The sequence below is a fragment of the Melanerpes formicivorus genome, unplaced genomic scaffold (genome assembly GCF_026170545.1).
Source record: "Melanerpes formicivorus ecotype bairdi unplaced genomic scaffold, bMelFor1.0.p_v2 SCAF_47, whole genome shotgun sequence".
In the NCBI taxonomy this organism is placed as follows: Eukaryota; Metazoa; Chordata; class Aves; order Piciformes; family Picidae; genus Melanerpes; species Melanerpes formicivorus.
The window spans coordinates 509,890-523,735 of NW_027142399.1; the positions used below are offsets into that span (position 1 = coordinate 509,890).

At 58.8% G+C, this 13,846-nt stretch overlaps 2 protein-coding genes across 3 annotated transcripts; both read left to right on the top strand.

The window, feature by feature from the left end:
- The first annotated feature begins 3,456 nt into the window (after positions 1-3,456).
- Positions 3,457-10,031, top strand: HINFP (histone H4 transcription factor). Its single transcript, XM_068159946.1, has 9 exons — positions 3,457-3,820; positions 4,030-4,256; positions 4,645-4,756; positions 6,088-6,240; positions 7,163-7,240; positions 7,334-7,454; positions 7,549-7,687; positions 7,960-8,084; positions 8,785-10,031. Exons 1-9 carry the CDS (start codon positions 3,658-3,660, stop codon positions 9,305-9,307), a joined length of 1,641 nt encoding a protein of 546 aa, XP_068016047.1. The 5' UTR covers positions 3,457-3,657; the 3' UTR covers positions 9,308-10,031.
- A 52-nt stretch (positions 10,032-10,083) lies between these two features.
- LOC137451936 (sushi, nidogen and EGF-like domain-containing protein 1) lies at positions 10,084-12,896 on the top strand. 2 transcript variants are annotated; one of them, XM_068159907.1, is made up of 6 exons: positions 10,084-10,178; positions 11,138-11,249; positions 11,562-11,696; positions 11,973-12,140; positions 12,496-12,699; positions 12,811-12,896. In XM_068159907.1, exons 2-6 carry the CDS (start codon positions 11,183-11,185, stop codon positions 12,822-12,824), a joined length of 588 nt encoding a protein of 195 aa, XP_068016008.1. In that variant the 5' UTR covers positions 10,084-10,178; positions 11,138-11,182; the 3' UTR covers positions 12,825-12,896. The 2 variants fall into 2 exon arrangements, with proteins under 2 accessions (XP_068016008.1, XP_068016007.1); XM_068159906.1 differs by lacking the exon at positions 10,084-10,178 and having other exon boundaries at positions 11,106-11,249.
- Positions 12,897-13,846: the final 950 nt, after the last annotated feature.

Below are 13,846 nucleotides of genomic sequence, written 5' to 3' on the forward strand. Positions count from 1 at the left end.
GTTGGAGATGCACACAGCAGGCCCTGCTTGGGAAGCAGCACTGCCTGTGTGGGGCAGCACTGCCTCTGTGGGACACCACAGGCTGCCTTGTGCATTACACTACTGGAACTGCATCTTTGGACACTGTGAACCCAGGAGGCTCTGCATGGCATCCACCTTCGAGGAGAGGGAGAGCCCTCAGCCAAGGACAGCATGCCCATGGGACAGGCAGGAACACCCTTTAGCAAACCCATATGCTCCTGGAGGGGAGGCTGGGGTTTGGCTCTCCATTACCAAGTGAGAAGTTCTCTTTCTGAAGGTCTGAGGGGAAACAGCAGCCAGGAAAGGACCTTCTCTCGAACTGCTGCTGGACCCAGATTCAAAGGACCTTTGGCCAGGCCTGCTTTAACCATTCCTCTGGCCCCTGCCTCCAGGGGGACCTGCAATACCTGAACCAAAAAGCAGAGCGAAGCCTTTCAACTCTTCTTGAAGCACTGCAGCTCATCTCCTCGTTCTGAGACACCTCTGCACTTGCTGCAAGGGAGCCACTGCCCCTGCAGCATGGCCAGCACCCCTGCCAGCGTGGTGAGGGCAGGCTGGGGTGAGTCAGATGATCTCTGGAGTCTACACACAAGCAGAGAGGGCTGGTGCCCAGCTTTGTGCTCATCTTACATGATCAGGCCGAGGCTGGCGCCAGTGCCTTCCTGATAATTAAATCCTGCTCTCCTGCTGGAGTCTGCTGCCAGCTCGTGGGTCTGTGAGGCAAGAGCCATCCCCCTCTGTAACTCCAGGCATTTCCCCCAGCACTTTCCTGGGGAAGAGTTTGGCCTGTCCCTGTGAACTGCCTGCCTGGGGAAGGCTGTTAGGTGTTAAAGTAGCAGCAGCAGCTGGCCAGAGGGCTGTTGAGGCTTGAGGGGAAGGCAGAGCTGGGATAACATCCTGTAGAATCCCTAATACTCTTAACCTGCAGAAGAGCTCAGGGGTTCTGCCTGCTCAGGGGTTCTGCCTGCTCAGAACCCAGAGGATACAGAATCATGGAATTGTTTTGGTTGGAAAAGACCTCTAAGATCATGGAGCCCAACTATCAACCTAAGACCACTGTGGCCATGAAACCACAGCCCAGAGGGCCACATCCACACTTGATATGCTTGTGGAAAGTAGTGACCTCCTATATTACAAGGACAACCCAAGAAGGTGATTCTCTCCCTCTACTCTACTCTGGTGAGACCACACCTGGAGCCTGTGTCCAGTTCTGGAGCCCCTAGTACTGAAAGGATCTGGAGGTGCTGGAAGGTGTCCAGAGCAGGGCCATGAAGAGGAGCAGAGGGCTGGAGCTGCTCTGCTCTGAGGACAGACTGAGGGAGTTGGGGTTGTTCAGTCTGGAGAAGAGAAGCCTCCAAGGAGACCTTATTGTGGCCTTCCAGGATCTTAAGAGGGCTCCAAGAAAGCTGGGGAGGGACTTTTGAGGGTGTCAGGGAGGGATAGGAGTGGGGGGGATGGAACAAAACTAGAAGTGGGGAGATTCAGATTGGATGTGAGGAAGAAGTTGTTGCACATGAGGGTGGTGAGAGCCTGGCACAGGTTGCCCAGGGAGGTGGTGGAAGCCTCCTGCCTGGAGGTGTTTGCAGTCAGGCTGGAGGTGGCTGTGAGCAGCCTGTTGTAGTGTGAGGTGTCCCTGCCCATGGCAGGGGGTTGGAACTGGCTGAACCTTGAGGTCCCTTCCAGCCCTGACAGTTCTGTGATTTTAAAGGTTGGACCCAAGTGATCTTTGATATCATACAACCAAGTTCATGGAAGATTCAAACCTTTCACCTCTCCTATGAGGAAAGGCTGCGGTTGCTTAGCCTGGAGAAGAGGAGGCTCAGAGGAAATGTTATTGCTCTCTACAACTACCTGAAAGGAGGTTGTAGGGATTGGTCTCTTCTCCCAGGCAGCCAGCACCAGAACAAGAGGACACAGTCTTAAACTGCAGGGGAAGTTTAGGCTTGGTCTTAGAAAGATGTTCTTCAGAGCAAGAGAGACTGGCCTTTGGGATGGGCTGCCCAGGGAGGGGGTGGGGTTGATGTCCTTGGAAGTGTTTAAGAAGAGATTGGGGGATGAGGCACTTAGTGCCATGGTCTGGTTGATTAGTTAGGGTTGGGTGATCCTTTGGACTTGATGATCTTGGAGGTCTCTTCCAACCTGGCTGATTCTGTGATTCTCTAATCCCTCTTACATTAAAACAAATCTTACTGTAGCCTGGCCACCCCTCCTGGTGCCCACAGGTGCCTCAGCTATGGAAGGTGAGGTACCAGAATGGGCAGGAGCACCAGGCAGGTTGCAGGAGCACCAGGCAGGCTGCAGAAGCGTGAGCAGATGTGAAGTTGCAACAGAGGAAGGCTGTCTTTGCTTTGTCAGCAGCAGCCTGTTTGCCACCTGCCTCCTGGCAGGCTTCCCAGGTAGTTTTGTCTCCCGTGCTGGATGTTTGTATACTTTGGTGAGGATACACAAGCTGAATGCCAGTCCTGTTCCAGTGAATCGCTTTGCACTCTGCAGCCAGCCCAGGTGTTTTCTGCACTGATTACAAACTGAAAGCCACTGATTCTGGGGAAAAAACTAACAAGAGATAAACCAGAAAGTCGGTCAGCCTTCTTTTAGATGAGATTAATCTCTTACCGTGCTTGGGAAAACATCAGACCTTCGTTTTTCTTGTGTGTTTTAGTGCATCTGGGCGTGTAGTTCCCATCCCTATCAGAGGGGAGAGCAGCTGGGTATTGGCACGGCAGGCTTTGGGAGGGATTTCACACCATCCCACTTGGGTTTAGCGTGGCATTTACCTGTGCCAAAGCAAGCTCTCTGAGAACTGTGTCCTGACTTTGTGTTCCAAAAGCCCAGAGGAGCAGGAGGCAACACCCAAGGGGTATTTGTTTAATTCAACCTGTCCTCTCAGCCTGCCTTCTCGTTTCTGAGTCAAGAGGATGTGCTGCATTAGATGGGGTTTGCGTGGGGCGCTGCTCAGCTGTGGGGATTCTGACCACAGCCACCGCACTGCTAGGACTTTCTGTGCGCAGGGGCGGCTCGGAGGGCGGCGGGGACGGCTCTGGGGGCGGCAGGGGCGGCTCTGGGGGCAGCAGGGACCGCCCTACGTGGCAGCAGCAAAGCCTGCGCTGCCCTCCGCGCTGCAGCGCCGCAGGAGCAAGCCCTGAGAGGCACACAAGTGCCGCCGGCTCCCGGGACAGGGCTTTCCCGAAGCCCCAACCGAGGCAGCGGCGCTGCTGCGGGAGGGGAGGCGGCGGGCAGGGCAGCCCCGAGCGGCTCGGGAACCTTTGGGGGCTGGAGCTGTTTCCCGGCGGCTCCGCCCGGCCGCCGCGCGCCGGCAGCCGCTTCCTGCGCAGCGATTGGTCGGTGGCCCCGCACGGGCGGCTGCTATTGGGCGGCGCGGCCTGGTCCGTTGGGTTGCGGCGCCCCCCGGCGGAGCGGGGCCGGCCGGAGCGCGGTGGTCTGCAGCGCCCCGGGGCTCGCTTCGCTGCTTTGCTGCCGCCGGGCCCCGCTCCGAGCGCCGCTGCGGGAGCTCGGGGCCGCTCCTCGCCTCGCCAAGGCCCCGCCGGACGGTGCCCGGTTTCGGGCAGCGAGGAACCGCGGCGGGGAGGGGAACCCTCGGCGTCTCCGCCCTGCGCTCGGGGGCCGGTGGCCCCGGCCATGCCTCCCTCCAGGGCCGGCGGCAAGGGGGCCTTGGTGCTGCAGTGCGAGTGGGGGGTGTGCACCTACGTGGCCTCGAAGATGGAGGAGTTCTGCGAACATGTGGCCCAGCACCTGCAGCAGCACCTTCCCGGAGAGTACCGGGACGAGGTGGACCCGCTCGGTAAGGAGGCAGCAGCCTGCACTGCTGCGGCTCATCAGCCCTCCCTCTCCTCTGGGATGTTCTCTGTGAGAGAAGCTTCCTCTCCCCGGGGAGCACGGCGCTGCCTGTTGCAAGACCAGAATGTCGTGTCTCTGCCTGCGGGAGCCGGCTGTACCTGGAGAGGTTCCACCAGAGCACTAAGGGCTGGCTGCCTCCCGTTTGTGTTGCAGAGGAGTACACGTGCCTGTGGCAGGAATGCGGCTTCTGCTCCCCGGAGAGCTCGGCTGACCTCATTCGCCATGTCTACTTCCACTGCTACCACACCAAGCTGAAGCAGTGGGGGCTGAGGGCCCTGCAGAACCAGTCGGACGTCAGCCACTGCCAGCTGGACTTCCAGAGCCGCAACATCATCCCTGAGATCCAGGAGAACTTCCTCTGCCTCTGGGAGTACTGTGAGGTGAGAGGACAGGAGACCCGGGCTTGCTTTCCTGTGTGCTGCTTGTGCTGTGGCAGCCAAGGAAAGCAGAACTGCAGTTGTCCTGCAGCTTTCCTGCACACTTGCCTCTTGGCTAGGTGTCAGGGAGAAATTCTTCCCAGGGAGGGTGGGGAGACACTGGAACACGTTGGCCAGGGAGGCTGTGGCTGCCTCCTCCCTGGAGGTGTTCACCTTGAGCAACTTGGGCTGGTGAGAGGTGTCCCTGCCCACGGCACAGGGGTGGAACTGGATGATCCTGAAGGTCCTTCCCAACCCAAACCAATCTATGCAAGTATCTGTGGTGCTCTGGCTGAGGTCAGCTCCTCCTGATCTCTGCACCCTGCTCTGTCTGCCCTTGCTCCCCCAACAGAGATCATTTGATAATCCTGAGTGGTTCTATCGGCATGTGGAGGATCACAGCTTCTGCTCTGAGTACAAGGCATCAGGGAAGGAGAACCATGTGGTCTTCTGTGGCTGGAAAGGTTAGTGAGTGCATGCAAGGCCTGTCTAGAGAGCTTTGCACAGGGCTGCATTGCAAACATTGCAGAGGAGAACTCTCTACTCCTTGGCAGGGTTTCAGTGACCCTCTTGAGCTTGAAAGATCCTTGTGCACAATTCCCGAGGGGTGCACTGCTCCTGTAGCATTTCCTTCCTGGGCTCCAACTGAGTGCTCAATATTGACCTTCTCATTTATATTCCATCAGCACCTAGAAAGAAGAAAGGGCTCCAGTTAAGGATGTTTTCAGCAGTGACTCTCTCCTGGTTTTGTGTAGCTCCTCAGCTGCTTGCCACAGAGCCACACCAGTTGTCCACCAGTGACATCAACCTGCTGTGCCCCTGCTCTGGGAGCTCTTTTGGAGCAGGGCTTTGATCCTTGCTGGTCAAAAGAGAAGCAAGGAGGCTGCCATTCCCTGGTAGTTTTAGGCTGTGCCTGGACATTTCTCCACAGATCTTGAACAGAAAGCAGTAGAATGTGAATTAAATCAGCAGTAGGTGTAAAAAGGAAAACAATCATTAGCTCTGAATAACCCCATGGGAGAGATTGCCATTGGAAGAGAAAAGGGGGCTTCAAACTAGTTGCACCAAAACAATCTCTCCCTCTTCTCCCTTTCTTGGGCTGGGAGATCCTAACTTGCTTCTGCTTGACTTTGGCTGCATTGTTTTGGCTAAGTCTAACTTCTCTGCTCCTTTCTCTTGTCCCTTTTGTACAGTTGGGGGTAAGGGGGAGGCAGGCAGGGAGGGAGAAGCTAGTAGCTTCCCTTGCTCCTTGGCCAGGAGGATTCCTGTGCTGTTTATTAACTGCAAAGCCACAGCAGCACAGGGGGAAAGGAGGATCAGAGACGTGCCTGCAGCCCCCCCACCTGCTTCCCATGGATGTGAGGAAGAAGTTGTTCCCCATGAGGCTGGTGAGACACTGGCACAGGTTGCCCAGGGAGGTGGTGGAAGCCTCCTGCCTGGAGGTGTTTGCAGCCAGGCTGGAGGTGGCTGTGAGCAACCTGCTGCAGTGTGAGGTGTCCCTGCCCATGGCAGGGGGGTTGGAAGTGGCTGAGCCTTGAGGTCCTTTCCTACCCTAAGAGTTCTATGATTCTATGATCTGTAAATGCTGGAAGCTTTGGACATATTCATTGCCTTCCATTGGGAGGTTGTGGTTTTGGCTTGTGAGTACAGCTTCCATTTGCTTCCAGGGCCTGGCAAACTTCATGTCGAGGGGAGGGGGGTTGGAAATTTCAACCCACCACACATCCAGTCAGGAGGTGGCAAGGCTGGGTGTGGTGGGTTGACATTTTCCCCCTCCCCCTGTTTTGTCTCCCAGACTGTGACTGCAGCTTCAAGGGGCGCTGCAAGCTGCGGGAGCACCTCCGCAGCCACACGCAGGAGAAGGTGGTGGCCTGCCCCACCTGCGGGGGGATGTTCGCCAACAACACCAAGTTCTTCGACCACATCCGCCGCCAGACCGCCCTGGACCGTAAGCTGCCCTGCAGGGGCACCTTGCCAGGCTGGAGAGATGGGCAGGGCCCAAGGGCAGGAGGGTTAACCAGCCCGGAGCGCCAGGCTCTACGCTCTGGCCGCAGCAACCCCATGCGGCGCTGCAGGCTGGGGAAAGGCTGGCTGAGAGCGGCCAGGGAGCTGGGGGTGCTGGTTGACAGCAGCTGAGCATGAGCCAGCAGTGTGCCCAGGGGGCCAAGGCACCCAAGGGCATCCTGGCCTGGATCAGGAACAGCGTGGCCAGCAGGAGCAGGGAAGTCATCGTTTTCCTGTGCTCAGCACTGCTGAGGCCACACCTTGAGTCCTGTGTCCAGCTCTGGGCCCCTCAGGTTAGGAAAGATGTTGAGATGCTGGAAGGTGTCCAGAGAAGGGCAACAAAGCTGGGGAGGGGTCTGGAGCACAAGCCTCATAAAGAACAGCTGAAGCAGCTGGGGTTGTTTAGCCTGGAGAAGAGGCTTAGGGGAGACCTTACTGCTGTCTACAGCTACCTGAAGCTCCCTGAACAGTTCTGTGATTCCAAGGCTGCACAGGGCTCACGCTGCTGCAGCCAGAGCCATTCCTCCTCTGGTGACCCAGGGCTGAAGTCAAGGGCAGCAGCAGCACAGGGCTTTGTTTGTGGAGTGCCCTTGTGTGGTGCTGGCAGGGTGGTGTGCAGTGCTTGCTCCCTTGTTCCCACACTGGCAGCACAAGGAGGCTGTTTCAGAGGGAGCTTGATCTTTGCATCTTGGGCTTTCAGTCTGGCTTCATAGGCAGTGTCTGCTCTCTCTGCCTGCTAGGAGAGAAGGGCCTAGCTCCACTGTACCTACCCCTTTTTCTCCCTTGCTGCCCTTTGTGCTGTTCTCTCTGCTCTGATCACTTTTCCCACCATCCCCTCCCCTTCCTCCCTGCCTCCAACGCTGCAGAGCAGAGGTTCCAGTGCTCTCACTGCTCCAAGAGGTTTGCCACCGAGAGGCTGCTCCGTGACCATATGAGGAACCACGGTGAGTAAAGCCTCCTCCTCCCAGCTGCACCTTTGAAGAGCCTGTGCTCTGCCCTGCACTGGGGTGATGCTTTTCACCCTCCCTTTGGCACAGTGAACCATTACAAGTGCCCCCTGTGTGACATGACCTGCCCACTGCCCTCCTCCCTGCGCAACCACATCCGATTTCGGCACAGCGAGGAGCGCCCCTTCAAATGTGACTACTGTGACTACAGGTGAGCAGCAGGGCTTTGCCCCTTCCCTCAGTGGGGATGGAGGAGCCCCCAGAGGTATGGGTGTGTTCCCCTTTGTTCCCTCACCTCCTTTCAGCTGCAAGAATCTGATTGACCTGAGGAAGCACCTGGACACGCACAGCAAGGAGCCAGCCTATCGCTGCGAGTTTGAGGCTTGCAGCTTCACTGCACGTTCCCTCTGCTCCATCAAGCTGCACTACAGGAAGGTCCACGAGGTGAGAAGGCAGCAGAGGGCTGTTCTGCTCTGTGCTCTCTCCCAGTGAGGTCGAGAAGCAGTGCAGCATGCTCCCCAGAAGTGATGTGCAGCTTGCTAGGCTGCCCAGGGCTGTAGGAGTGTGAGGTCAGGCTGCATTCCTCACTCGCTGCAGCAGTGATGCCTCCTGACAGTCCTCTTGGAGGACCTGATTCTGCCTTCATGCCCATGCAGGGACACCAGGCCCTCTGAGCAGGCTCACAGGGTATTCACAGCCCTCTCTCTGCCTTGCAGGGTGACTCAGAGCCCCGGTACAAGTGTCATGTCTGTGAGAAGTGCTTCACACGTGGGAACAACCTCACTGTGCACCTCAGGAAGAAGCACCAATTCAAATGGCCCTCAGGGCATCCTCGCTTCAGGTACTGCCCATCCTTGCCTCCACACCACCTCCCCTCTAGTGGAGCTGTGTCCTGCATCCTGCTGGAGCAGAGGCCTGGCAGTGCCTGGGCTCTGATGCTTGCCTGTGGTGTGCTCAAGACACATTCCCCAATGGCTGGGAGTTACTGGGCAGCAAACATCTGATAGGCAAAGAGCAGTGGAGCAGAGAGGCAGCAGTGGTGCCATCACAACTGCATCTGTAGGACACTTCTGAGCTTGGCAGGGGCCAGGTCATGCTGTCCTGCTCTAGAGAACTGCTGCAGGTAAATCTCTTGACAGATGCCTTGGCTGCATCCTCTCCAAATGGTTTCCAGAGCCTAAAACCTGGAAGGAAAAAAAGGGATGGACCTCAAATGCTCCCAGTGAAATTGAGTGGGGGAAAGAGGTGGGCTTGGGACATGATAGGCAAGAGGTGGGCTTGGGACATGATAGGCAAGAGGTGGGCTTGGGACATGATAGGCAAGAGATGGGCTTGGGACATGATAGAGCCTGGCAGAAAGCTCAGAGGCTGCCACAGGGATGTGCTCTTAGGTGTGGGGGCTGCAGGGGTCTTAACCTTACTTTCCTGGGGAACCTAGGCTGTAGTGTGCCTTCCTTGGCTGCTGCTTCAGGCTGCTGGCTGGCCCTGGGGCAGGGCCTGCAGGGGCAGTGCCTCCATCTGCCCTGCCTCTCTTTGCCCAGGTACAAGGAGCACGAGGATGGCTACATGAGGCTGCAGCTGGTGCGCTACGAGAGCGTGGAGCTGACCGAGCAGCTGCTGAAGGACAGGGAGAAGCGAGGGGAGGCCCTGGACAGCTCAGCTGAGTGCGTGGTGCTGTCTGAGGGGGAGGGCAACCTGCAGGGCATCATCCTGGAGGCCCCAGCAGAGGCTCCCCTGGAGGAGAACAGTTGTGGCGAGCTGCCGGCGGCCCCGCTGGCCCTGCCCCCCTGCCCTGGTGAGAGCTCTGAGCCAGCACAGCTGAGTGCCCTGCCAGGAGCAGCTGAGTGCCCAGGGCAGGAGCCCAGCAGCCTGGGCAGCCCCATCGTGCGTGTGGTGAACAGGACCAACGAGCAGGGGCAGAGTGAGACTGTCTATTATGTCATGGCCAGCACCCCCTCCGAGGAGCAGGGGGCAGCGCCGGGGGGGCTGCCCATGGAGCTGGAGGAGAATGTCATGGACCGTCTGCAGAGGACAGCTGAGGAGCTGGGCATCCACATCCTCTGAGCTGCCTGCCTGCATGAGCACAACTTCAGCCCCTGGGGCATGTGGAGGAGGTTGGGAAGAGCTTGGGGAAGGAGGCTGAGGTGGTCCTCACCTGCCTGCAGCTGACTGACTGTCCCCTCTTCTGCCCCAGCCTCAGTGGCTGCCAGCTGTGGTGAGCATGGGGGAAGGGGAAGGACAGGTCCCTCTTGGTTGTGGGTCAAGTGAGCTGAGCTGAGATAACCTCTCTGTCCCCTCCTTTGGGGATCAGGGACTAGCAAGCCTCTCCCACCCACCCACCCAGGCTTTCCCCTCTTGGTCACTCATGGGTGATGTGGTCCCTGCTGCTGTGCAGCTGTCAGCTGTTGCTGAGCATGGTCCTCAGCTAGGATCTCCCCAGGCAGAGCAGAGCCTGTGGGTGAAGCCTCTGCCCTCTGGAGGTCTGTGGCCTTTAGCAGGTCTGTTCTTTTCTCCAGGGGGTGGCTTGCTCTAGTTCTGCCTTCATTAGCACTTGCCTGAGCATCATCTCTGCTGGTGCTGCTGGGGGTTGCACTACTGATGCCTTGGCACTGCACTGATGGAGAGGGCTGGAGGTGCTGTCCCTTGTGGGCTGCTGCTGCCCTGCAGCTCTGGGGGACTGGGAGCTTCTTGCTGCTTTTGTCCTTCACTGAGTTTCCTCCCCACATTGGGGTTTGGCCTCCTGGTTGGGCAAAGTGTACTTTGGTCAAGCAAATAAAAGTCAGACTGCCAGGCCAGCTGCTGTGGTGTCCTTTTCAGCCCCATCCCTGCCAGCTGAGACATGTTGTGGTGGGAGGATGAAACCAATTTGCTTGGAGCCTGCAGTGTGGGAGGTGGGCACTGAAGGGCTGCCAGGATCTCCTGGCATGTCCAGCTGGTGAGTGTCTTGGAGGGTGCTGCTCCACATCTCCAGAGGTGGCACTGGCAGGCCAGGCTGAGCTCTGGCACTCCTTCCCTGCTGCCTCCTTCAGGGTGTGAATGTCAGCTGCCTGCAATGTCATTGTTTGAGCACAGAGAGCAGCCTGGGCTGGTGAGCACAGCCAGCTTGCCCTTTGGAGAGGGATTTGGATGAGGACAGGGAGAAGATGGTGTCCCTGGGGTGAGACTCAGGCTCTCACTGCCCTGTGTGTGAAGGTGATGTGCCCAGATGGGGGCAGGGAAGTGTCCTGGGCTGGACACTGGCCTTTCCCCACTGCTTCCTTTCTCAGCAGTTGCAGTTCTGGGTTGAGGGAGGAAATACTCAGCCTTGGTCATCTGCTTGCTTCCTGACCACAAACACAGTGGATGGGAGCTGTGGCTGTGCCCTTGGGGTGGGCTGAGGAGAGCAGCCCCTTAGGCCTGTGCCCTGGGTGGGCACAGTGTGCCCTGCAGTTGCTGTCACAGGGGGTGTGTGGGGAGCAGGGATGAAGTGGGCAGAGCTGTGTGGGAAGGTTTCCTGGGGCTGCTGACTCTGGGGAGAGCACCCCTGGGCTGCTGGCACGGGATGTGGTACTTGGCAGGGCTGGGCCAGGGATAGCTGAGAGAGAGAGAGAGGGAGAGAGAGAGAGAGGCCTCCTGCCAGCTCTGCACTCGCAGCACTCCCAGCCTGCTTTCCAGCATGCAGGCCTCAGGCCAAAGCCCTGCCTGCCCCTGCCCCTTCCTGGCCTCTGGTGCTCCTGCCCAGCCTGAGCAGGAGGTGTTGGGAGCAGTGGCTGGGAGTTGTCCCTTTAAACACTGGGTCCAGGGAGGGTAATCTGCCAGAGATTATCTGCTGGGGAGAGGATTGGAATTAAAGGGAATGTCTCCTCCCTTCCCCCCTGTCCTCTGTGTATGGAAGCCAAGTTCACTTTCTCCTAGGCAAGCAGAGAGGAGGCCTTTGATTTGAGGGGCAAGGGGAGGAGGATGGTGTGTGCTATGGGACTGGGCCTCCTCTTCCTCACCATGCTGGTCTCCTGTGAGGACCCAGAAGGTAACAGGGTGTCTGGGGGGAAGAGGGGCTTACAGGGTGCCACAGAGCTGCTGCCACCTGGCCACACAGGTCTTCCCCAGCAGGGAGCAAGGCCTTGGACTCATCCCTCTGCCAAGCCTTGGCACAGGGAAATGGGCAGCTGGTTTGCAGAACTGCTGGGAGCAGTACAGCAGGGATTGGGGTGGGCTGAGGCTGAGCCTTTGCTGGGCTTCCACCACCTCCCTAGGGGGCTCTGAGGGCTGGGGAACTGGCAGGAAAGGTGGTCCATGGCCCCAGTTCAGTCCTGCTCTTCCTTGCTCCCTGTGGCACCAGGAGACCTGGACACCTACTGGTCTGGCACAGCACCCATCTGCTTGGGAGGCTGCAAGGGAAAGCACAAGGAGCTGAAGAGGAGCCAGTGTGGGAATGGCAGCTGCTGCTGGCTGGGCTATAAGTCCCTCTGCAGAGGTACAGCCAGAGGGGGGACCCTGGGGGGACTCTGGGGGTGGCTGCAGGGCTTTTGGGGGGAAGGGGGGCAGGTTTTGTACAACACATCTGTGTGGAGTGTCTCCAGCAGCTCACCCTTGGGCCATGACAGGACACAGCCCGGGGTACCCGTGGGTCCTGCCCAGCACCCAGATCCTCACCCGGGACCCGCAGCCTTGTCTGGGTGCATCCCCCTGGGCTGGTTCCTGTCAGGCAGGCTGCAGAGGGTACTGCTGACAGGACCCTGCCTGTCCCCAGTGAACTGTGGGCGCCCAGAAGCAGACTTCAACTCGGTGGTGCACGGCAACGACTGGTGGGTGGGCTCCGTGGTGCGCTACAGCTGCCGGCCTGGCTTCCTGCTGCGGGGGGACGCTGCCAGCGCCTGCCAGTCCAACGGCCGCTGGACCCCCAAGCCCACCTGCCTCCGTGAGTACCCAGAAGACCCCTGCCCACATGGCAGCCACAGAATCATAGAGCTGTCAGGCTTGGAAGGGACCTCAAGGCTCAGCCAGTCCCAACCCCGCTGCCACAGGCAGGGACACCTCACACCGCAGCAGGTTGCTCACAGCCACCTCCAGCCTGGCTGCAAACACCTCCAGGCAGGAGGCTTCCACTGGGCAACCTGTGCCAGTGTCTCACCAGCCTCATGGGGAAGAACTTCTTCCTCACATCCATGGGAAGCAGGTGGGGGGGCTGCAGGCACGTCTCTGATCCTCCTTTCCCCCTGTGCTGCCGTGGGCAGGTGGGCACCGGGTGAGGTGCTCTGGCCCTGCTCTTGCAGGGATCTGCCTGCGAGGTCGGATCGAGATCAGCGAGTGGGACATTGCTGGGAGCTGCTCTTCGTCGTGCAGCACCCAGGCCTACCTGGGAGGCACCCCCAAGCGTGGCTGCATCAAGATCTCGGGCTGTGCCACCAAGCAGCCGGGCTGGGCACGCTGGTTCCTGCGCTGCCACGTCTGCGAGTGCGACTGCCACGTGCCGTGCGGTGAGTGCCGCCGGCAGCTGCCTGCCTTTGGGAAGGACCTCTCTGTGTCTTGTGGCTGGCACTGAGGGCTGCCAAGCACTTCAAGATCTGCTGCTCTTGCTCTCCTCACAGCTTCCTCCGTGTAGAGGCAGGCGATCTGGGACTCCGCCGGCCCCATGCAGAGCGATGCTTCCACCCTGGATGTCTGCTTCCCTTCACCACATCTCTCCAGTGCTGTGCTCCTTCCAGCAGCTCCATCCCTCCCGAGGCTGTCAGCAGGGAGGAGAGGTGTTCTGGGCTCACTCACGCTCCTGCCTGGCCCTGGCTCTGGCTCTGGAAGGGCAGGGTATGCTGTGTGAACCGCAGGCACTGGGGATCTGCCTGTCCCCTGCAGCTGGGCTTGGGGACACTGGTGTCTTAGTCTCTAGGCTGCTTCCTAGAGGAGGCTCATGTCCCCTTTTGGGGAGTATCTGTTCCATCTGTGCTGCAGGTTGTGATTTCTCCCTGCCAGGTATTTCCTGCACTTGGGCCAGGCCCTGGGCTGAGTGGTAGAGCTGCCCTCAGTGCTTGCTGCAGCCATCAAGCAGAGCTCGTGTGGGATCTGTCTGCTTGCCCCAGGCCATGGGCAGAGCAGCCTGGCCAGGGCTGCACCACCTATTGCTGAGGAACCCAGGGGGACCAATTGCCCTAGTCAAGGGTTACAGTGGGACCAACTGCCCCACAGCCTCCCTGGGAGCTGTTAGCCTGTGCACAGCTGCTCTTCATGTGGCCCTTGGCAGGAGCAGCCCTCATGGACACTTCTGTAACCCCACACTGTGCCACCTCCCAGGAGGGAGTTTCTGACCAGGCTCTTTCCTAAGCATTTTGTTCTCCCTTTGTGCTCCCTCTGAAGCAGCAATGGAAAAGTTGGACTTTTTATTCCCCCAGGGAAGGAGAAGGTTGTCTGCAGCATGTGTGCTGGGAGTAGCAGGGGAGCTGGAGGACCAGCAGCACCACCAAGGGTAATTAAAAATACCTTTACAGGAAATTGCAGAGGTTCCTCAGTCATGAAAGAGATTCAGCTGCCTGCTCTGTCCCTGGAGCCCTGGACATCCAGAACAGAGGCAGGACAGCCTCACTCTGCCACTAGTACTGTCCTGAACGTGAGAGCCACCATGGGGACACAGCT